Below are 23,749 nucleotides of genomic sequence, written 5' to 3' on the forward strand. Positions count from 1 at the left end.
AACTCATCAAAAGGAACAACTTTTCTCTCTGCCATTTTGGCGAAAAACATTGCGTAGTGGCTTAACAAAAATAGGAAAGATTTTCCTAAAACCGTTCATATCTCCAAAACTAAGCTACCTAAAAACGTGAAACAACCAGATTCTTACGAAGTGGATTTTTTGCTATACGGGTAGATTTATTTGAATTTCGATTTCGGCGATAAAACACGTTTTCTGGATGAAAATGGATGTTTTTTTCATATTAGCGCTGATCTCAATTAGCCATTGCAGTATTTAGTGGCGTAGGGCTATTTTAGTGAAAAATCTCTCCAATTTTTTTTGGAATTAAACATCGTTTTTCGGCAAAATGGTAGATAGAAAAGTTGTTCCTTTTGACGAGTTCTATTACCAGTTAAAATTAATGCACCTATTACAGAAACACCTTGTATTTCATTATAATTGTGCATTTTGCAACCATTAGCACATTGAAAGAAAAGATACTTCGAAATTGAAATAATATTTATAGTATGTATTTGGGTATGTATTACAAGATAAAAAGTATTGAAATCTTACAATGTGAAAATACCTTCGCCGATATTGTGACACAATTTATGTTATTATCACATCATTAATTTGTTGGCTTCCTTTTTTATAATCATAAAACGCAAGACAAAAATATCAAGCAACTGCCCACGCTCAACTGCAGGGCAAATAAAATTATAATCGAAAAACAGTTTCCGACAAATTTGGGCATAATTATGGGCACTCATTGTCCCATCGTGCACACGAATGGCCAAATAAAATAAATTTAACGCTCGTTTAAAATTAATGTGTTATGCAAATATTTATGAAATGTAGTTATGTTTCTTCAAGGTATTAAAAACATCATCACCTGAAAAATTTCGTTTCTGCTGCGGCCCCCCAGTGTGCAAACAATAAAAAATAAATACTGCGACCGTATCTGGCCCATGTTTTTTAATCGTGAATGGTTTCATTTGAATCTCGTAATCCCCCAAGACCGAAACTCATCGCGTGTATAAAACTTTAAACGATCCGAAAAACATTCCGTAATCCGTAAAGTTTTCACATTATCGGTTGATAGCGCCAAGTCTGGCCAGCATGCCAGGTAATAATTAGCCAATGGCGTGCGGCGTACTGTGCTGGGTCGATGTGAGGCTATACATTATTACTAGGCTACCTGTGCGGGGGTGATATATGCTGCATAGCCTCGAATATACCTGCGAGCCGTCGTATAGAACATTCATACGCCAAGGCAGGAAGTTTCGGGCCCAGGAATTAGATGGGCCAGGTCCAGGATCACGTTGGTGGGAGACGCTCTCAATGGTGGGGGCAGATAGGGACCTCTCACCATTGGATATCTGAGTTTTCGCTTTAGTGTTCCGTTCTGGCGTTTGTTGTGTAGCGGCTCGAATTGAATCTTTACGAGTGGAGCTTTACGCGTGTTTTACGAGTGCGCTCTAAACTATTTTAATCTTTATTATATGAATTTGCTGTGAATTTATGTTTTTTAACAGTCCCGATCCTACTTATGGATTATATCATGTGATTGGTGAGTTTTTCAATGAGAATCTCCTACCATTTGCGTCTGTCAACAAAAATAACGCACAGAAATCGACTGCTGGATATTATTTAGCGGTACCACTTGTAAACATTTAGAGATTCGCACTTAATTAGCAAATATTTGTCATGCCCCATGTATTCCTTCTAATTAGTAACTGCAAAGTAATTATTGTTTCGGTTACAAATCATCGGATTCGGTATCTAGTGATTATCTGTAATTCCAAGCCATTAACTAATGGTTTAATTGTTTCATTAATTTACACTTTGATTATGAATATACGAACGTATTCACCATTTAGGAATAGGATAGTAGATGAAAATCTGTCAAAATACAGTTTTTATAGCTACATTCAACCGAAAGAAACATGAATAGATCTGACAATTCTGTAGTTTACAGAAATAGCGGGAGGATTATGCTACTTAACATTTTAAGCGCTAAACTAGTTGACATTGTCAACAACGGATATCATTTAGTAATCCATAAATTGTTGTTCTTATAAATGTCTGGAGTGTTTTAAAATAATGTAATTATTATATGTACATATATCCACAGGTAGATAGGGCCAATGATAATGAAAAAAGACTTTATTGTTTTAGTAAAAGCCACTGAATACTGTGAATCTTTTTTTGTAAAAGAATTCGGTAACGACATAATGACAAAATATTTATTCGTCCATTTTGTGCATTTATTTATTGAAACATTTTGAGTTATTTTTTTTTATAAGAACGAATTCTTGATGTTAAATTAACTGTTAAACTACAGCCATCATTTTGACATTGACATAATGAGAATGAAAGAATTTAGAAGTAAAATTGTCATCAGGCCGCAAATTATTTTTTAAATAACCGATTGACTCAACGGATCAGACAAACTTATAGGTACTCGTACAAAACAATACTTAAATTTCGTAATTATAATTTTACCAAATTTGTGGTCACACTTACCAAACTATCAACCATCCGTGCTTGGTACAATTTCGATCTAGGAACATCAATAATGTAAATATTATAAATAATATTACCACGAATGAGACGATATCTTAAGGCAGTATCATCATTAGATTATGAAACAAGTTTACTGATAATTTGTGCAGATTTTTTTATCCATCGGTTTTTATCTGGCTCATGAGACGACTACCAATTTTGGATTGTTTCAAGTTGTTCCACGATTCACGTAATGCCTCAAATATGTAATTTTAATTCATGTCCTTATGTTTTGGCAATTTTTAAGATTCTACTTGTACTTCTTACGCCCAGCTTTCTGTGGTACAAGTCGCTTGTTTTTGTTTTAATATTAAGTGCAACATTGAACCACTGAAATGTAAACAAAAGTTGTGTTTTTTGTTATCCACGTAGGCAAGTGTCTCGTATGTAACTCCAGAGTTAGGTATCCACATTCATTCTTTTTACTTTAACGTAGTACATACCTATAATATGCAATTCACTATAGCGGGATAATTATGTCAAGAATATTTACGATTCCGTGCACTTATCGCTAAAATATTAAAAGGGTCGTAAAATTAACTCCATCGAGGCGAAGTATAATCTCCAGAACCTTTTACAAAACAGTAAAAAACTGCTACACCAGCAACTTTAATATCTCTCCTTTAACCCACACAGAGTCATAATTTAGTCTTAAGCCTCATTATATATGGAAATATTTATAATTCCCTCGGCAAACATTTTTTCCGTCTCGGAACGGGGATGCGTTTGTTTAGGCTACAGTCAGCCACTTTTATACATTGTGTGCACTGTGTCATGCCAAGGACGGGGAAAGATTAGAAATTTATATTAGTTTAGTCATCTAGTGATACATGACTCATTATCCTCACGTCGAGATTATTTGTTATAAAAGTTAGTGCCCCCGGGGAAAATTATTTTAATGCAATGAACTTATTTTCACAGAGACGATCCATCCATTAAAATGAAACCCCGACGAAGATCACCCCTCGTAGGTGGATGGATGCTGTATGATGGAAGCTCCCTCTCCGATATCGTGTTTCTTAACAGTCGTTATCCAAACCGCCATGGTGTGTCTCACTTTACACAAACATCCTTAAAACTTTCAACCATGTAAATAATCATGACATTTTTACGAGTGAATCTGCCTCCAAAAAGGAAATAATATTTCAGTAGTTACTTTATATTCTCGTAAATAAACTCACCAAGTGCTGATTTATTCTATTTTTGTCGTAGAGTTGGTTTCAATTTGGACCAAGGCAGTTAATAGGTTCAAATGCATCAAACGGATAACGTTCTCCAGCAGCGTCACCCACATCTCTGTGTAAATTTATTTAGAAGATAAGAAAGCGTGAATTTTTGATGAAATAATGCCCTAAAACTCGTACTCGCTGATGTTCTCAGTGATAAATAAAGACAGCTTTATGTCTGGTCCAGAAAAATGAGATAATATTTTTATATTTAATTTCCGGGAGTAGTTGGGCGGTTAAACACTTATTGCTGTGCACAATTTTTGTTCATACGACAATGCATGCCGCATTGTTAACCACCATAACCGATTTTAAGTGAGCCTCGTTTCAGGGAACAACAATTATTTAATTAACTTTACTGCTCTTTTATTTGAAATAGCCCAACAGAGATGTTAATTTACATTATATAAACATTTTCTCCTCTTTAGAAAATAAAAATAAATTGGACTGTGTGCTTATTATCCACTTGTTTTGTAAGAACCAACAGCTCTCACGACTTGTATTTAATGTTTACATAAAATTTTTAAGTGGGTTACGTGTTATTTTGTGTACCAGTTTGTTTTCATTTTTTTACAAAATGTAACAATCTTGTATTCTTTCACTCAGTTCTGTCCAAATATTTCACCTCCAATTGTTTATACATATTTTGAGCTCCATCACCACTACTTGAAAGAAACCATGAGAACTTTGCACCCTCATTTTATCGGCAACATCAATTACCCTACCTTAAAAATACACAATATACCTCTCCTACATATTAATAACATGGTTTAAAATTAAGTCGATTTTCTAATTTTTCATTGTGGCTAAAAGTAACAATAGACGAACAGTGTGCTTGTATTTAATTGTATTACGAGTACATAGTTTAAATTAAAACGTTTTCATTCAAATTTTAGTATTAGTACAGTACAGTACAGTATATAACCTATTTAAAAAAGATTTTCATAAATTTTAATTTATGTGGTTGGCAAAAAGGTCAGGTCAGGTCAGGAAAGTTTAAAACCTTGTCCTTTTCCGAACTTTAAAAATTTACCATTTGCTGCAGATCAGACTATCGTTCTTGTTCTGCCCTGTCAGCATGAAGTTTATTATTTATATGTAGACATTGTGCATGCCAGTAACGTCCTGCATCGCAGTTTTCACCAGTAGCACGTCGGGTAATGTTGCTACCGTTTATTTTTTTACTGAGCAATGGCGTGCAACTTCTTCTTTACGGACAGGTAAAAGATGGTTTTTGAGGAAGGAAGTGTGCATCATATTTTCCCAATAACCGATGATTAATGTTGAGCATTCCGCCACATGTCTCGTTTCGCTATTAATACATCCATCTAAATATAAATATCTTATTAACACGGTAAAGGAACTGTGTTTGTTTTAATATGTCGAGGTAAAAGAAACAACGGCCTGGTAATGTCACAGTCAAGACAGATGAGCCAATGTGAGCTCCTGGTTATCACCCGTTCTCATCATCCCATTATTTACCGGTGTAACAATAAAAGAGACTCAAATGAAAGCAGCAAGCACCTTCTTTCTGCCGCCAGGGGCAGGTCTGTACTTAGATTTATGTGAGGCGGCCTGTCGACTATCGATACCGATCGATAAAGGTTGTTATAAATCTCGGAAGGCGGGCACTCGACTTACTGATGTTGACAGTGGTTCTGTTTCTGGCCGTGTACCAAAGGTCAATGCACAATTATTCCCTTTCTTTTGGGAATTTGGTTTATTTCTTTAGATACGAAAATAGGCAGCTTGCTTTTAATTGGAATGAAAATATTATTAGAATGAATGTCACAATAGACGAGTTATAAACGGTGAAATAAACAAACAAATTCCCTTTCACAGGAGCCGAATAACATCCTTTAAGTGTAGTGAGCAGTACCGGGAAATTGAAAAGATGGATACAAAGTGCTTTAATAAGTGTTTCAACAGAGTTGAATGGGGTTTTTATTGTAATGTTTACGGTTTATTTTTAAGTCGTGTGTTGTCCTTGCTTCAATTTAATATATCTTTTAAGGATTGATAGCGAAATTTTAAAATAAATATAGAACGCTCTTCTTATAATAAAACAGACCTTGAAATGATTAAGAAACAAAGAACAGAATTCGTAAATTAATTGTTTATTGCTGTTTTGCTCTTCTTACAGTCACACCGAGAAATAAATACATATGTAGGTATTCACAATTTCTCATTTTTTGTAAATTACCTAAATTGGCACTACTTTTGGATCATCATTGATCAACCAATAAAACATTTGTCTACTTTTGCAATTTATAAAAAGCGTTGAAAAAACTTGTGGTCACGTGACTTACCTGGTCCGCCGGTAAGATTATCTTTACAATTTAATGTGTGAATGGATTTTGATAAATGTCACAACTTGTCAAAACGAAACGTCAAGCTAATTTTGAAGCTATTTGGAGCCTTTCAGGGGGTCGTGGAACAAAAAAACGTTGTATTCAACTCGTTCGTGTGTAAATTGGGCTTTTTTGGCATGAGTGGGCCAGTTTTAAAGGCCCACGAGTATCAAAAAGAGCCTAATTTACACACGAACTCGTTAAATAAACTACTATTTACGACTTACGAACGTACTCTGTTTGACAGAACGCTGAGGAATTAATTATACTGGGTTATTCACGAGTAATAATGGGCTTTACAAACATTAAAACGCAACCAGTTATACATTTTCATCGCCTTCGTGGATCATTTATGTACATATATTTATTTTAAAAAATTAAAACAGTAGTTTTTTTTTTAATTTGACATGGAGATGACATCTAAATTAATGTAAATTTTTTAGGTTATTTTTATTTAAACACAAATACATTTTAGGTTTGATAGATGTCACGTAACGACAACTGAAAATTGTCTTAATAAAAGCAGTCTTGGATTCATTAAAAAATAAAAAAGATCAATTGGTATCTAGTCGTTTGAGAAATATGTGTATTTGGTTGCTTGGGACGTTGTTAGGCCCATTATTTACTCATGAGTACCCCTGTATAAAATTGATCGACGTAAGAGGGTGTACAAACAAAAGTCCGAAGGTTAATTTCAAGAAGTAGACATGTATGTGTATTGCGATTAGTTTATTTATTAAGAAATGTGTTTAGAATACTCTTCCGGTCGTATTCTGCACGTTAATATTTTCACTTTTTGTAGCACTTTGATGGGTTCCGTTGTGAAGTGTAATGAAGTAGTTACATCGTTAGGTTTCTGTTGATCGTAACTATTATAGTACAAGGGTACTTTTACAATTTACTAAATCTCGTAACTTATTTTCTAAATGATATTATTAAATACAAAAAATAGAAGTACACTCACATCTTTGAAATTTCCCACAAGATAATGTTCGAAACCGGAGATTTTGTTTTTGAGAAAACTACATACTAGAAATCCATAGAAAACTGAAAATGTTTTTTAGGAAACCTAGACTCCATTATACATAGTTTTGAATTTTAGACAGAGTGTACCTATTATTAAACACCAAAAATAATATGAATCATACCGGGTTTTCACATGCAAAGATTGTTGGGGCTCAAAGTGTGCCAATGTCAATGGCACCACTGAGTATTTCCAAGGTTCTCAACTGGTACAGCATTCGACATGGCGTCAATCGCTGTCATTGGTCCTAGCATTAATGCGGTGGTGCATATTTGGAAGCAACCTATGTAAGACATTTGCATATAACAATTTGTCATAAAGCTGTTGTTTAGTTATTTATAAATGCACATGTAGATATGCTTTAATCATATGAAAATGTGGAGACCATATACCTATCGGAACATAATATGCATAATAAAATTAACCTCTTTTAATCTAAAAAGTCACCTAATAAGTAAATATGTTATTTTTAATAAAATAAACTTATTTTTTGACTTCTGGAAATGAAGTAATTGCTAATTAATTAATAAAGAACATTGGCTCCAAAAAGGTCACAGGCATCTGACTTTATTGGCGCAATTATTAGTGGTACCAACTCAAAGGTGCCAGTACAATTTTCATGTGTTCCCGTGCATCTAAATATGTACGTAGGTGCCTGTCTGTCGAGTGGCGCCAATAATCTTTGCAACTGGAAACGCGATAAAGGAAGATATTTTTATGAAAAAAAAAAAAAAAGCTACAAGTGTAAAGTTCTTGAACATTTTTGTCGAAAGTCGTAATGGCATACGCGATTATTTTCAACCGCTGTGGGTTTAACGAAATTAGTAATCAAATTGCCAAGTGCAAATAACGCGGACAAAGCAATAAGCTGTTCTTTTATTTCAGAACAGAAACCGGAGAAATATTCACGTTACTTATTAAGCCAGTATCGGTTTGCAGGTTTGAGTAGAATGTGTTTTGCAAATTGACTATAAATATGTACAATGTTCGGTCTCCATGAAATTAAAGAATGGTTTAGTAGACTGAATTATGTGCATCGTTCGACAGTTTTATGACCAATAAAGGAATTACCTTTGAATGAGTAGATTTCGCATTTTTTATCGTTTGAAACTAGTTAGTCTTAAGGCTGTGCAAGCCCATAAATAGCACGCTTTATACAAAGTTAATCATTTAAGCAAAGTAATTTTACGGTTGAATTTATGGTCAGCGTAAGAATAACGCGAGAAATGCCAACGTCCAGGCCTAAAAAACGACAAATCCGGCTATTTTAAAGTCGCAAGTCATACGGTGTGCGTATTGGTTAAAGCCGCTAGTTTAAAATCCGCTTAAAGGTAATTAGTGAAGACCGCCTGGCTCTTTATGATCACACGCTAAATCCCAGCGGTTGCATTATTCCAACCCATTGCCGCCATCTACGTATAATAGACATTACGGTGATGGCTCGAATTAAAACTTTTAAACTGCCACTCATTGTTGTTTTATGCCAACGAATCTGTTTGGTGACTCCAACAAGGGTAGAGAGGGGTTCCCATGGCAACAGGTGCTGCAAGCCCGGCTGCTGTTCTCACTTCTCGCTCATGTTGATGTCAGTGAGAAGGCACCTTTGACAAAGTTTCGGTGTGAAAGTATCAAAGTTGAGTCGACCTGTTTTAACTAGTCCTCTTCCGGATGGTTTTGTTATCTGAAAAAATAATGACGGTTAAAATTATTTGTCCAATGAGGCGACGGTCTGGAAAGCCGTCGAGCGGAAACCGCTTACTAAAGCGGATTCAGGTTTTTTATAGGTAAAATAAATGTTGATGTTATTGGAAGAGGCGGATTTGAAAATATTGATGTGAGGGAAATGACAGCATGAGGAAGGTAAATAAGAAACTAAAAACTGAACTCAGACCTTGTAAAAGAACAAGAAAAGGACATTAGTCTATCCTCAATTAAATCCTATTTGTAGACTACCCACACAATTTTCTCTCTTAATTGTCCAAAGATGATGTTGTCTGTTGAATGTGATTTCTTGATTACTTCTAGTGTTTTAAAAATTAAGCCAAACACACCCAAACAATCTAATCTCGATATCGACAAATTGAAAAATGAAATATGCTCTTTTATGTTCACAAAACACAAATATCAATATAACAAAATAAATCAATTAAAAGTTGGCTCAGAATACTTAATATCGTGCGTTCATTTAAATTTATCCTCAAAGTTCGTGTTGGAGAGTCGATTGAAAACGCACCACTCATGTAAAAGCGTAAGATTTAAACAGCTGATCCGTTATACGTATAGTGCGTTCACAATAGACTCTTCAACGCGAACTTTGAGGATAAATTCAAATGAACGCACGATATCTACCGTAAGAGCAAAAAAAAATGCCATCAAGGATAGCTATGATACAGTCCATAATGCGGAAAAAATGCAATAATACCTATATGTAATTGTTTATTTAAATAACCTATTTCAGGATTCCACAAATGCATGACGAATTTCTTAATCAACGACACGGCACTTTCTTAGACACGGCACTTTCTTAGACACGGCACTTTCTTTTTCATAGCTATCCTTGATGGCGTTTTTTTTTTGCTCTCACGGAATAATAAGGATGCTATTTAAGGTTGATGTTCTTTAGATAAAAGTTAAAAAATCAGTTGTTTAAAAATTGCAGTTTTTTGAAGTAAAAGAAAAGAATAGTATAAATCACAAACTTGCTACACAGACTTCAAAAACATCTTCCCCGAGAACTATTATTATAGCAATCACAAGCAATATTGTCATACCAAGAAAAATTCCGGGATAAAGATAGACAATTTATTGACTTTTTTTGCATTTTGTATGGACAAATTTTTAATAACATAAGTACATATGTATTTATAAACTCTAACTAAAAAGTAATTACGGAATAGTTGTAGAATAGTTACTCTAAGAAAAATGCAAAATCAGTTTATAGCCGGTCGAGTTCAGAAAGAAAGGAGAATCAAATTTTGAACAATGTAAGTTATTTACGTGTATGTATATCACATTGCAAATAAATATTTTATTTCACTGTCATTTTTTCCTCGTACATCGTAAATTTTATGTATATCCACCTGAACCATAAAACTCTGAATGACATTATGTCAAATTTTTGAGATAATAAAATTCAAATGTACTTAATTTACGAAGCTACTTAACAAGTTGTTTGAATTATGTAATAGATAATAAGAGTGTTTATTTGAAAAACAATTTTACTTAATGTTCTGTGAATACAGTTTTATTGTATTTCTTCCATGCGATACACTGAAATCAATATTTATTCAAGTATGGTAATTTAGTTTCCAAGTTTTGTTCACATTTGAAATTCAAAAGCTAAAGTATCCCAGAAACAAGAAAAATATATAGCTGCAGATATAAATTACATCTAATCAGATCAGAAATCAACAAGATTTAAAAATTTATCTCGTTAGACTAGACGATCTAAGCTACTCGACTTTCATTAGTATGCTTACTAACTTTTGCTATGCATCAGAATCAAATCAGAAGAACATTGTTACAAGATTGACTTCCCCTGAACGTCGAATATCCTGTTTACTTCTCGTTTCAATGTTTTTGGAATAAACATTCTAGTCAATAACATCTACTCACATCCTTTAACTTTTTTCTTACGATCGATATGTATTTTTAAGGGGATTTCCAACCAAACACGATGACTACATGGTGTACATCCAGTTCTTTTCTCATCTCAGAAGCTATTATCGATCGTGTATTTGAAAAGAACGTTTCTATAACAATCCAAGGAAATTATTAATTTCCAACGATTCTTTTTGTATTTGGAACGGGGTAATTATCTTTCCGTTTCATTGTAATGATTTAAAACAGTTGATATTTATGGATGAGGTTGCCTAGGCAGTACCTCTTAATTAAAGGTGTTGTCGGATTTTGAAAGAGTCAAAAATAATAACATCATCCTCTTACGAAAGTGGGTTCAGTGACTTTTCTTTGCCGCTCCCATGTCAATCATTTTATCGCTTCTAAACGTTCAAGATGATAATATATCATTTGAGTACACAGAGCTAAATAGATATTTCCATAAACAAATGTTAATGCAAACAGCAAATAAATGATTTTATTGACAATCTTAGTGTAGTGGTAAACAAAGGAGTGCACGTATAGTGGAGGCTGGTGTATTTTTCTCAAAACACTTCACGGCGGAAACTAAACAAGTCGAGTGGCTTCTTTGCTTTAAAAATCCCACGCCAATTAAAATAGTATCTCCAATCGCCGTTGTTAACACAACAGCTTAAAAATGAAGCAAATCTTACATAGATGACACTGCGTCCGCTCGAAATAAATTGACACTATCTATTAGCTTATTAATTTACTACTGTCTTGTCCTCCGATAATGGGAAGATTTATGTCGGACATGGACAGATTTAGGCTGCTACACCAGCAACACACTTATCCGCTTTATTTATGGACCGTTCCTCGCTAACTAGTTTAATTTGATTTGGATCAAATCGTCGGTTTCCTAAAAGGTGGGCACGTTCAATTTCACTTCTATGGAGCTCAAATGATTCGGATAATATAACTTGTACAGCTGTCGGGTTATTTATTGTGAGGCAAAACGTTATTGGCGTTTATTCGTGAAAGATTGTGCTCAAATCCTGGTTCAACCATCTGTTGTGAGCGATTATATCGAAATGGTATGCAATAATATCGACCGGATACCGGAAGACCGAATAAATATAATGTAGTACGACTGTGGTAGGTCTGCATAGGCTCGTGTTACGTGACATAATTACCAAGTACGAGAAAATATGACCGAAATACGAAGCGATTTACCGTTCTTTGATTTGTCGTGTGCTGCGGTTTAGGTAGCCAGCACGTGTTTACCATCTGAGAGCAAAAATGAGAAGAACTTTGATCTGGGAATGCCATTTTAGTGTTAGTTACGCCTTGCAGTGAGTAATGTGTGACGGAGGAATTCGAGAGTTTTCCTCGAACTCCATTTGCGCGAACACATCTGGAAATAATTGTCGTAAAATTAATAGGCTGTAATACATGACAACGGCGATTTTAAATATCGGATTATTGTTAAGTGCGTCGTTAGTGCCAATTTTAACCGTTTTACGACTTGTTACTTTACCTGGTTTACGACGATTTGGTTAAAATTGACCGAGCTCAATTATTTTTCTCTGGGTGGTCCCCAAGATTTATTACAACGCCTCGCGCCCACTCAGCGTACCTTGATGATGCAGGGTTTACGGTCGAAACACGTCGAAACGCTACTGGACGATGCGCGGTTCTGTAGGCAAGGGAGAATTTTTGTAGACCGGAGGCGAGCCGTAGATAAATAACGTCAGTTTCTGTGTTCCGTGGCGCTAGTCAGCCATCAGGATCCGTCATCAGTCAGTCGGCGGTTGGAGACTGATAACATCTGAAGAACAAGCCGCCCTCTGTCTTTGGGCGGCCAAGTACAGCTGGTGGTGACGGTAGCAGCGGGAAAGATTTAATTATTCAGTTTTTAGAATCCCGTTTCCTTTAAAGGAAGAACGCACTAATTATTTGATAAGAATAGCGGCTCTGTTCGTAAAGTGTTTGTAATGGGTAATGACGAAGATAAGCTGGCTGAAACCCGGCTCAGAGACGGACGCCTTGTGAGGCCGTCTCTTCTCTGCCTATTCACGGATTATACGCGCTTTAGTACTTACATTCCAATTCTGGCTGACCGCCCGAATTAAATTTTACGACCACGAAATATTGGAGACAAGACTTTTCCGAACCGTCCGTTGCAAAACTACTCCATCATCGTTTCTATCTTCCACGAGTTTGGAGTTTTCCACGTGTAATATAAGTACATTACTACCCGGAAATATCAAGAAACTTGACTAAAGCAAGCGGCAGTTTGTCTGGTTGTATTATTAACGCTTCCATGATCAAATATGGAGTCAGTTTCGTGGTTTTTGCCTGTTCGTCCTTTCGGTATAGAGATATAATGAACTGTCTACCAAATGTCAGGCTTCCCAGTTTCGATTACCTTTGCTGAACGGATCTTGACTCATTTAAATAAGTAATTGATATCGTGCGCACAATAGAATCCTACTCGATTGTCGATTGCCTGTTCCTAAATTATATTAAGTTACTAATTAAATATTAAAGACACTACGTGGTCTCTCGTCCTGTCATTGATAAATGTGAATCAGTGAATTAGTTTGTTTCCCATCTCCCACAATTTTCTTATTTTGTATTACATACATCTAAAGAAACAATTTTAAGAATAAAAACAAATCGTTTACGAATATTGGACGATTTTTATTCTTCTTTGATTGAGATCTGAACAAGCAGCAGTCATAACCGTAAAAAAGATTTTGTAATAAGAACTGCAATTTGAGTGAATTCCGATTTTTTTGTGATCCGCTTGAAGATAAAATAGTCTTATCATTCAGAGTTGAAGGTCTTTTTGTGCTTCGCTCAGTTGCGACCTCGAGTTCGTCTCGGTCTTCAATCTCTGGGCTTAGCACAAAAAGACTCACTTCTACTCTTAATGATACCTATAATCTACTATTATTTTAGGTAGATGAATTATTTGACAAGTTATGACAACGAAACTTTGTGACTTTATTTCTTATACAAAAGCTTCAAATGTAAAAATATGTTTGTGTTTTGCGTTAGTTTTTACAAACTTACTACCTATTTGATTGTTAGGTATGCACGTGCTGTTAGGGTCACTGTGACCTCAGTTTAATCATTTTAATCAATAATATAAAGAAGTAATTTTTCGACACGAACTGCAGCTTTTAAAATACAGTGGAGTCCGGATATAGTGAACTTGAAAAATGCATGAAAACTGGTTCACTATATCCGAGGTTCACTAAAAACGAAAATAAAATTTATCATGTTGATTATAGGTTTAACGTACAGTTGGTTGCGAAAAAAACGGGAAAGGAATTTTTTTCTAATGTAAATTTGGTTTTGTCCATTTGTCAATTAACTGTCTAGTTGACAATACCTATCAAATAATTTTTAAAAATGTTATTGAATTTTGACCATAATTCTAACATAATCTCTCGTAAGAAGGTTTCACGCGATAACAAAATTGTAAAAATGTGTCCATTTTATTCTGACAGTTCCCGTTTTTTTTGCAACCAACTGTACAGTTGTTTTTGAAATGCGTGTACAAATTTTCACCACGAGCTACTGGATTGAAAAAAATTTTTTTTTGTTCGACACTGTCAGAATTTGAGAATTTTCTCTTGTGTGAACGGATTTTGATAAATGTGACAATTTGTCAAAACAAAACGTCAAGCTAATTTTAAAGATTTTAAGCGATTTTGAAGCTTAAAGTGTCTCGTCGAACAAAAAAACGTTGTATTCAACTCGTTTTTGTATAAATTGGGCTTTCTTTGCGTTTTAAACTGGCCCACGCGATCAGATACGCATAAGCACGTACGTTACAGTCAGGGAATTATCCGGGGAACCCCCGGAAAGTTCACTATAAACGGAAATTTTAAACCTTAAGTTTATAAAATTCGGTTCACTTTATCCGGAAGTTCATTATAAGCGGGTTCATTATAACCGGATAAAAAATGTATTAGTCTTATGGGAAAACATTCGGATACCTAAAGTAGCGTTCACTATAGCCGGAAGTTCACTAAAAGCGGGTTCATTATATCCGGAGTCTACTGTATAATTTTGCTATTACCTTTTTATGTAGTTTGGTGCCCAAAATGTGTTGTTGAGATTATTAATATCGGGCGTTTAAATGAAATCCTGGGCTGAGTAGGCGTTGGAAAAATTAAACCGTTTAGAACAGTGTAAAGTTTGAATTTCCCGCCGTTTGACACGAATGACATTTGACATCGGGACATAATTGAACATGTTTGTTTTCAGCAAAAGGTGCCCTTAGATATTTGCTTCGAGAATAGGAATCGTTACGTTATTCTATTTTTGATGTAAAACATTGCAAAGAAAGAAAAAAAAAGAAAAAATTTTTGGCTTTAAATTTTAGGTTAGCTGTCAACATGCTCCAATTAATCTACGCTTTAAAAAAGCACAACAATTGACTGTTTCCAACGTCTTCCCAGCCCAGGATTTCATTTGAACGCGCGATACAGTGGGTTATTTACGGAATTCTAAAAACATTTTAGCAGATTTTACAATTTTTGTCCGTCTAAGTCGTTTGAACCCACAAAATTTGTTAGAAAGGAACACTTTCTACTTGTATTATCTACTTTGTTTCATCGCAACATGGCGTCAAACAACTGCGCAGCAACGATAACCCTGTGTCAGAAGTTGGTTCTTAACCTGTAGTCTTTGTATCTCCTGGAAGCCGTGATATTGAAGAAATGTTATACATTTAAATTGTATAAGTTTAAAATAAAAGAATAAAAATATACACAAGTTCAAATATTGAAATAAATTTAGGCACCTTCTTTGACTTAGGAGCCCCTGGGCTGCAGCCCCTGTAGTCTATAATGAGAGGTTACGACGACCCTGAACAGATGCCTAATTTATTTTAAAATAAAACTAATTTTAAATTACTAAACATTTGAAAATAAGCACACGAAAATAGCATTACGAAAAGGTGCCCAATTGTGAAAAAGGCTGACAAAAGGTCTACAGGGAAGATTGTTTTCCTAATATGTACATATGTTTTAAATTCTTAATTAATTTCATTTCTGTGTGATTGCGACGCTCGACTTCTTTACTGAGAGATTGGCACTCTTCCACACTTCTTATACAATGTAACATTCTTTGCTAACGGTAAATGAAAGTAAAAAGAAAGAAAACATTATTCTCATGCATCATTATAAAATGTAAATTGTCAACAGAAACAACAAGAAAACGCAAATAATTCTCAACGGGCAATTATAGATCAACCAAGAGTACAATGGTATAGCCAATTCGTATGGAACATTGTAACTACAACTTTTTGATTTTGGATCCCTTTCTAAATTTTAAAACTAAAAAAGTGATATTTGACATTTTCCTAATGTAATACATAGTAGTTTATTTGACGAGTTTGTGTCGTTTCACTCGCGTTTTAAGATGGCCCACGCGTGCCAAAAAAGGCCCAATTTACACACGAACGAGTTGAATACAACGTTTTTTTGTTCGACGAGTCCCTTAAAGGCTCCAAAACGCTTAAAACCTTTAAAATTAGCTTGACGTTTCGTTTTGACAAGTTGTCACATTTATCAAAATTCGTTCACATAGGAGAAAATTCTCAAATTCTGACAGTGTAATTTATTCATGTCTCAAGAGAATGAAGTTTTTGCTTTTAGTTAGTTTGGTTTGATTAAATTGAAACCTAATAAGTGATAAGTATAGCAAATATAAAAGAAATATCGTCAACTGTACAGGGTGTTTCTGAAATAAGTGCATTAATTTTAACTGGTAATAGAACTCATCAAAAGGAACAACATTTCTCTCTGCCATTTTGACGAAAAACGTTGCGTAATGGCTTAAAAAAATAGGAAAGATTTTCCTAAAACCGTTCATATCTCCAAAACTAAGCTACCTAAAAACGTGAAACAACCAGATTCTTACGAAGTGGATTTTTTGCTATACGGGTAGATTTATTTGAATTTCGATTTCGGCGTTAAAACACGTTTTCTGGATGAAAATGGATGTTTTTTTCATATTAACGCTGATCTCAATTAGCCATTGCAGTATTTAGTGGCGTAGGGCTATTTTAGTGAAAAATCTCTCAAATTTTTTTTTTTTTGTAATTAAACATCGTTTTTCGGCAAAATGGTAGATAGAAAAGTTGTTCCTTTTGACGAGTTCTATTACCAGTTAAAATTAATGTACTTATTTCTGTTACACGTTGTATAATGTGTATAAGAACGGTTGATTTTAAATTATGTAGAAAGGAACAACATTTTTCTATCGTTAGATATCTATTTTGTTTTGTTATAACAGATTTTATTAAACTCCTCAATATAACGATAAATTCTACAAATGATTTGGAAAAAGCGTAAATTGTCTACAGTTTGCCGGATTTTACACTAACATACTCGTAAATAGTATAAACATTTTGGGCCAGTTTACAGAAGCGAAATTAAGTTAATCGTAATCAAATACGAAATTAACTGAACACGTTTCTATAAACTGGCCTCCAATCTATGAGCAAAAATACAGAAGTTTTTCTTCATCGTTTTTTTTGACTGTACATTGTCACTCATTATTTATCATCATTATGATGTTCTTCATTTTGTGCCTCAGAAGTATCATATCACCAAAAATACAGAAGCAATGATATAATTTTCAAAATGAACAACTTAATGTCGTGTTTTTGTTTAGTATGCATTTTAATCTATTTTCACGATTTTTAATAAACCCAGAGATAATGATTAATTAATTAATAGATAATTAATTAGATTTAATTGACTTGTATGCTTTTTTTTCAAATATTATTATTATTATTATAAAGCGAACTGCTTCAGTCAATAGTTTTACTGTTGAATGCACTTTTTTCTTCAGAAATAAGTCTCTGGCTCTTTTTTGTGAAAAACTCCTTTACATGCATGAAGAATTTACCTTAATCGGTTGCATTTGTTACAGATAAGATAAATGTCGCAGTCTTGAAGCGAACAGGTCGGTGCTGAAAATGAAGGCGCTCCTGGTGGCAGTGATGGCCCTATTGGTGACAGCGGCAGATGGCATCGAACCCTGTAAGTAATTGACCCCGTAGGAGGTGAGTGGTGGCGCAACGAAGTGCGAGAGCACAAAAGGACCGGTATTTGCATGTCACAGCGTTTTCAGCTGGGAATAGATCTCTAATGTGCCGGTTTCCCTTTGGAGCCTCGCATCACAGACGCGCGTTTAATAAAGACCGCTATTTGCATTTAACTATATTAGCCACCGAAAAAAAGTTGCGACAAATAAGCTTCACTGAATTCTAATCCGTCTAATAACATTTTATTATTGCAGCACAATGCATTGCACCACTGGGCATGGAAACGGGCGCCATCAAGGACCAGGATATTACTGCTAGTTCCTCGTTTGAGCATGGAAACGTGGGACCACATCACGGACGGTACGCTACTTTTCCTAAGATGACTTTTCGCGACTGTGAATGCACAGACCTCTATAAAATTTTATTTGATTACATCCTTTCTAAAGTATTAAATTTTATAGTCGAAAATGGAGAAACGTTGAACTTCTTCAATACTATTTTTCTTTTCCAGACTGAAAAATGAATTGGATGGAGGAGCCTGGTGTCCTCAGAGTGCAGCTACGCCAGACCTGAAGGAATGGATACAAATAGATTTGCATACGGTCCACATGATTACAGCTACTGAAACTCAAGGACGTTTTGGTAATGGCAAAGGCATGGAGTTCGCAGAGGCATACGTCTTGGAATATTGGCGACCTCGTCTTCTTAATAAGTGGATTCGCTATCGAAATCGTTCTGGTGAAGAGGCCCTGAAAGGCAACATAAACACATATCTCGAATCAAAGACTGTACTCGATCCACCCATATGGGCGAGCAAGATTAAATTCTTACCACTCAGCCACCACGAAAGGACCGTGTGCATGCGTGTCGAGATCTACGGGTGTCGATGGATCGACGGCATTTTGAGTTACTCGATGCCACAAGGTGATAAGAGGGGAACCAGTTGGGAGTTTTACGATACGTCATATGACGGACACTGGGACGGAGAGAAACTCCAGTACGGCCTGGGACAACTCACTGATGGGAAAGTTGCACCTGACGACTTCAAAGCTGCGTTCTATCAGACAAATTCCCAACAAGGATGGGTGGGATGGAAGAATGATACCCGTAAAAACAAGCCCATTGAAATTATTTTTGAATTCGACAAGGTGCGCGAGTTTACTGCGGTGCACATATACAGCAACAACCAATTTACCAAAGATGTTCAAGTGTTCTCTCAAGCTAAAGTGTTGTTCAGTGTGGGTGGAAAGCGTTACAAAGGTGAGCCGATAACATTTGATTACATTGAAGATCGCATTTGGGAGACGCCACGCAACGTTTCCATCAGACTCCACCACCGCGTGGGGAGATTTGTTAAACTGCAGTTGCAGTTTGCCGCTAGATGGTTGATGATTAGCGAAGTAACTTTCGACTCGTCCGTTGTTAATGGCAATTTCACGGAAGAAGAGGAGGAAGAATTGGAAGAACCTTCTTTACAAAAAGACCAAATCGCCACTTCGGGAATAGACAATAAAAATGTCGTAAGTGCTGTGAACACCCCGTCAGGACTGGGACAATACCTCGGCGTGATAGTTGGAGTATTATCAGTGCTCGTAATGTTAATGGTAGCGGTAGTAGTTTTCGTTGTAATACAGCAAAGAAGATATAAATCATCACCACGACCGTCTCAAGTGCCAGGCGGCTGCGATAAGCCAGCACTCTATCGTGAACCAAGTATGGGAAGACTTCCGGGTAGTTCCGATTATGCAGACGTACGAGACCCCGAATATGCTGTGCCCTTACAACCTCCGCAAACTCCCCGTGCTCCGCCACCCTTGCACAACTTCCTTCCGAAACCGCCTCCGGTTCCGCCACCCCCCGAGCGTTACTATGCGGCCACAGAAATATGCAACTCTGGCTTTGTGCCACCACCACCTCCTTTGTCTACGCCGCCGCCAGTTAGGCTTAGCAGACAACCTAGATACGTCTCGAACACTAGAACATACGTTGGACCTTAAACTGTGATAAATCGACTTTAAAATGGCGTCATTACTGCTGACGATATTTTTTGGGTGAGTATCATAATTAAATAAAATTTTAATTTCACACTAAAACGTTTTCTTCTTTGTAATTTTAGAAGAAACGGTTTATCCTTATTTTCTATAAAAAAAAAAACGTGCGTTATAAGATACATGCAATTATTATTTATTGCGAACGTAAATGCTTTTTAAATAAAACAGCTGCCCGATGCTAAATTACAATTTGACTGATTGCAGCTTTATTAAAATGATTTGAATGCCAAATTACACAGCTTGGAACGCAATCTCTGAATTTAATTTTCTAAAAAAGTCTTATCTTAACCGCCACACGTTGTTTTATTTTTTAATTATGGAGGCAAAGAAAACAAAATTCAATCTTATTATAGTGTACTTTCTAAAGTGTTTTTATCACTTATGTTATTTCATTTTTTGAATTATTTTTTTATTATACTGAATTGTTGATAGCTTGGAGGTGTCAGAAGAAGGCGAACCAAATGCTGCAAACAACTGTTCAAAATTAGCTGGGGAGTGGTTTAATAAATTATTATTGATGATGTCATAGGCCAGTTTGCTTTTGATTGCAATTTAAAATATTCATTGTGATCTTGTCATATGACCTTCTATGATTTACCACTTCCAAAATTAATCGAGATGGCCAGACTTTAAAAAGTACTTCGAAAAGATTATGGTGTTCACATTATATTTACTGGGTATGTAAACAAACACCTTTCCTGCATTTACAAGATTTTTACAGTTTATGACAAGCATATAAGCTACACTGTTAATTTTTTATTTTTAATGAATAGCCACATAATAGTCATTTTAAACATTCATAGGTACTTGATTCATAATATAAAAGCAAGTAAATAAAATATGTGAGCTCTTACAAAGAAAAATTCTATTTTGCAACACCACTATACATATATCATATGTATTTTCTTATACAGGTCGCTAAAAAGTATGGACACAACTAAATATTTTCAGAACGGTTTACCAGAACTCGCTGAAAATTGGGACACAGTTAGAAGTGTTTAAATTCTATCACCTCAGATTTTTCAATTTTCCAACCACATTTATTCTGAAGATTTTTGATTTTTGATTTTTTTAAATGGCTCGGGGGGGTCAGTTTTAATATTTTTGAAAAGAGTATTTTTTTGTGAATTCAGTGATGTAACACACACCCACGTCGCCGCCATTGTGAAAATTTTTGTAGCGTAAAAGTTATGTATTTTGCGTTTAACTTTAGTTTTGTTTATTAAAATGTATTCTGTTTCGGTTAAATCTCTAATTTTTACATTTATTATTAACTTTTGTTTATTTTTTGGTCAAAATACAGATGGCAAAGAACTAACGACAGATAAAGACAACATTTCCAAGGTTAGATTTTTTCAAATTTTATTAATTCGATAATTTTTTATAAGGTTTCGGTTAAAATAAGATATGCATGTGTTACATCACTGAATTCACAAAATATACTCTTTAAAGATATTAAATTTGACCCCCGTGCCATTTAAAAAAAAATCAAGTTAGCCTTGTATCTTCAAAATTAATGATTTTAGAAAATTCAAAAAAATGTCAAATGATAGAATTTCAAGACTTCTGTGTCCCGAATTTCAACGATCTCTGCTAACCGTTCTGAAAATATTTAGCTGTACATATCCATAGTTTTTAGCGACCCTGTGTTTCTGTTCTTTCAGCGAGTAAATTTAATAACTATTTTTATTTTATGTTTTTTTGTTTTATTTTATTTTTAATTTAATAACCATGCAAATCACATTGCATGTTTATTAATTGAATTATTGCTTGATCAGTCAATTTGAGTTTATTAACGTGAACTCTTTTATTTTCAGCTACCCGCCATAATTCGCCAAGGCTGAAAACTACCAAATATGCTTAATTAATTTAATATCACTTTTTTCTACATTTCATTGCTTTTATGATAAGACAATCTAATATCATACAATGTGCTACATGTCTGTTGTAAATAGAGTCCCTATTTTAAATTATGAAATTGTTTATACCTTTGTACATATTCGTGATCAGTGTAAATAAATAGCATACATATGAAGAATATCTTGTATTTATTTTTGTAATTTCCTCAGCCATTACATACTTGAAGATTATAATTTTAAATGCAGATTATGTTGGTTTTGGAAAAAGCAAATTGCCTGAAACTTTTTATCAAAAAAAAATATATAAATCAGACAATAATGCTTATAGAAACAAAAAGAGACGGTTACCCGATATAGAGACTTTGTTTAGAACAATTGAGGAATCTTGCGTTTTTTGGAAAAGCTGAGTAATGAACAGTGTGGATTTGATATTTTATTTAAAACGTTAACGTTATTCAAATATCATAGAGGGTATTTTTATTACTTGAATAGATTAAACGAAAGTATGTAAGTAGAAGATGTAAAAAAACATTCAAGTTGAAAATTACCTTGCGGAAGAAGAAAACGAAACTATGTAAAGCTGGCAAAGAAAAAATTACAAAGAACTTTTTTCCTTTAATGGCAGTTTTCAAGGCACATTTAATGAATTCGTTAGCTTACCTGAACGTCGTACAGGTAGGTACCTGTTACAGCTTAGCATTCAAAAGGAATGAAATTAATTAATTATTACAATTCCTTTTCGGATCAAAGCAAACGTAGAAATTATTAATTCCCCAGATAATAAGATTTGAGATAGGGCATCAAAAATAAGTTAGCAAAAAAGTAATTTAATGCGACACGAGGCATCGATTGCCTCCAGTTTCAGGTCGAATTCGTTTCTGATGAAGATTATGTTGACGAATAAGACGTTGCCAATAATTCTATCGTACGTCATCAAGTCCCTCATCTTCAATGTTTACTGGAACGTAAACATGTCTCCAAGATTCGTTTGTTCTCGAGACTTTGGCAGTAATCACGATATATGAAGTTTAACTAGCGTCGTTTGGACTCTAAAGAATGATCGTGTTTATCGAAATCGTAGCTCGAGTTGTTGTTCCAAAGATTGCACGAAGTCGTTTAATAAAACCAATTTAGTTGTCAACATTCAAATACTTTCTCGTGAAAAGCAAACAGCTAGGGTATAATGAATTAATTAAATCAGACTACTGAAACTTCGTAAACTATTGGTGTCCTCCCTATTTAAGAATTGCATCAACCGTGTTCTAGTTTTGTTTGCTGAAATAATTTTATCTTGAATAAAATTTACTGCTTAGCCCTACATGCTGCTTATGATAATTAGCGAAGTAGCCGAGAATTAGTCGCATTGATGGAGAATTATGTGAGTGATGTGGGTCCAGCTGCACCATTTGTGATGAAATTCGTCACAACAGAGAGGAGTCGAATTACTTGCGGCGTGAACAATGGTGAACCATGATTTTACCGTGAGGTGCCCAGTAAAGACCCCACCAACGTATTAGCTTAGCCGCATATGAACGAGACAAAATGACAATAGACGTCAACTAGGCGTGTAAACTGGGCTTTGATTGTTATTTTAGGGAATTTATGTCTAAATGCAAGCAGCTAGACAGCGTCAGTCGTTAAATTTATGGAATTAAGCACGGTCCCTCGCTCGAATTCTGAATATCAATGCCTTTATACCGAAAGCTCTAAGTTAAAATGACTGCCATGAACAGAATAGAATTCGTTAAATTACATCAGACAAGCGTGAAATATCTGACCATTTTATCCTAAGCTCAACGTCATTTGTAATCTTCAGCACGTGACTGTAACCAACGCCTCCGTCTTAAATTAAAAATTATTATTTATGACTCCATATGGTGTAATTATACAAATGCTTGATGGGATTTTAACCATGGGTATTGTTAACTATTCAATTTAATAAACGGAAGTAGTTAAATCAGGACAGGCTGGGAACAACCCGCTGTGAAGAAATAAGTTTAAGTTATTGAGCTCGTTTAAAACGACGTGGTTTTGCTGCATCAC

At 34.9% G+C, this 23,749-nt stretch overlaps 1 protein-coding gene across 2 annotated transcripts; it reads left to right on the plus strand.

The window, feature by feature from the left end:
- The first annotated feature begins 1,365 nt into the window (after positions 1-1,365).
- On the plus strand, positions 1,366-21,885 carry LOC138141273 (discoidin domain-containing receptor 2-like). Of its 2 annotated transcripts, none has more exons than XM_069061986.1 (5): positions 1,366-1,549; positions 17,682-17,791; positions 18,051-18,156; positions 18,308-19,847; positions 20,280-21,619. In XM_069061986.1, exons 2-4 carry the CDS (start codon positions 17,728-17,730, stop codon positions 19,791-19,793), a joined length of 1,656 nt encoding a protein of 551 aa, XP_068918087.1. In that variant the 5' UTR covers positions 1,366-1,549; positions 17,682-17,727; the 3' UTR covers positions 19,794-19,847; positions 20,280-21,619. The 2 variants fall into 2 exon arrangements, with proteins under 2 accessions (XP_068918087.1, XP_068918080.1); XM_069061979.1 differs by lacking the exon at positions 20,280-21,619 and adding an exon at positions 21,665-21,885 and having other exon boundaries at positions 1,367-1,549.
- The last annotated feature ends 1,864 nt before the right edge of the window (positions 21,886-23,749 follow it).

This window comes from Tenebrio molitor, chromosome 1, assembly GCF_963966145.1.
Source record: "Tenebrio molitor chromosome 1, icTenMoli1.1, whole genome shotgun sequence".
Taxonomy (NCBI): Eukaryota; Metazoa; Arthropoda; class Insecta; order Coleoptera; family Tenebrionidae; genus Tenebrio; species Tenebrio molitor.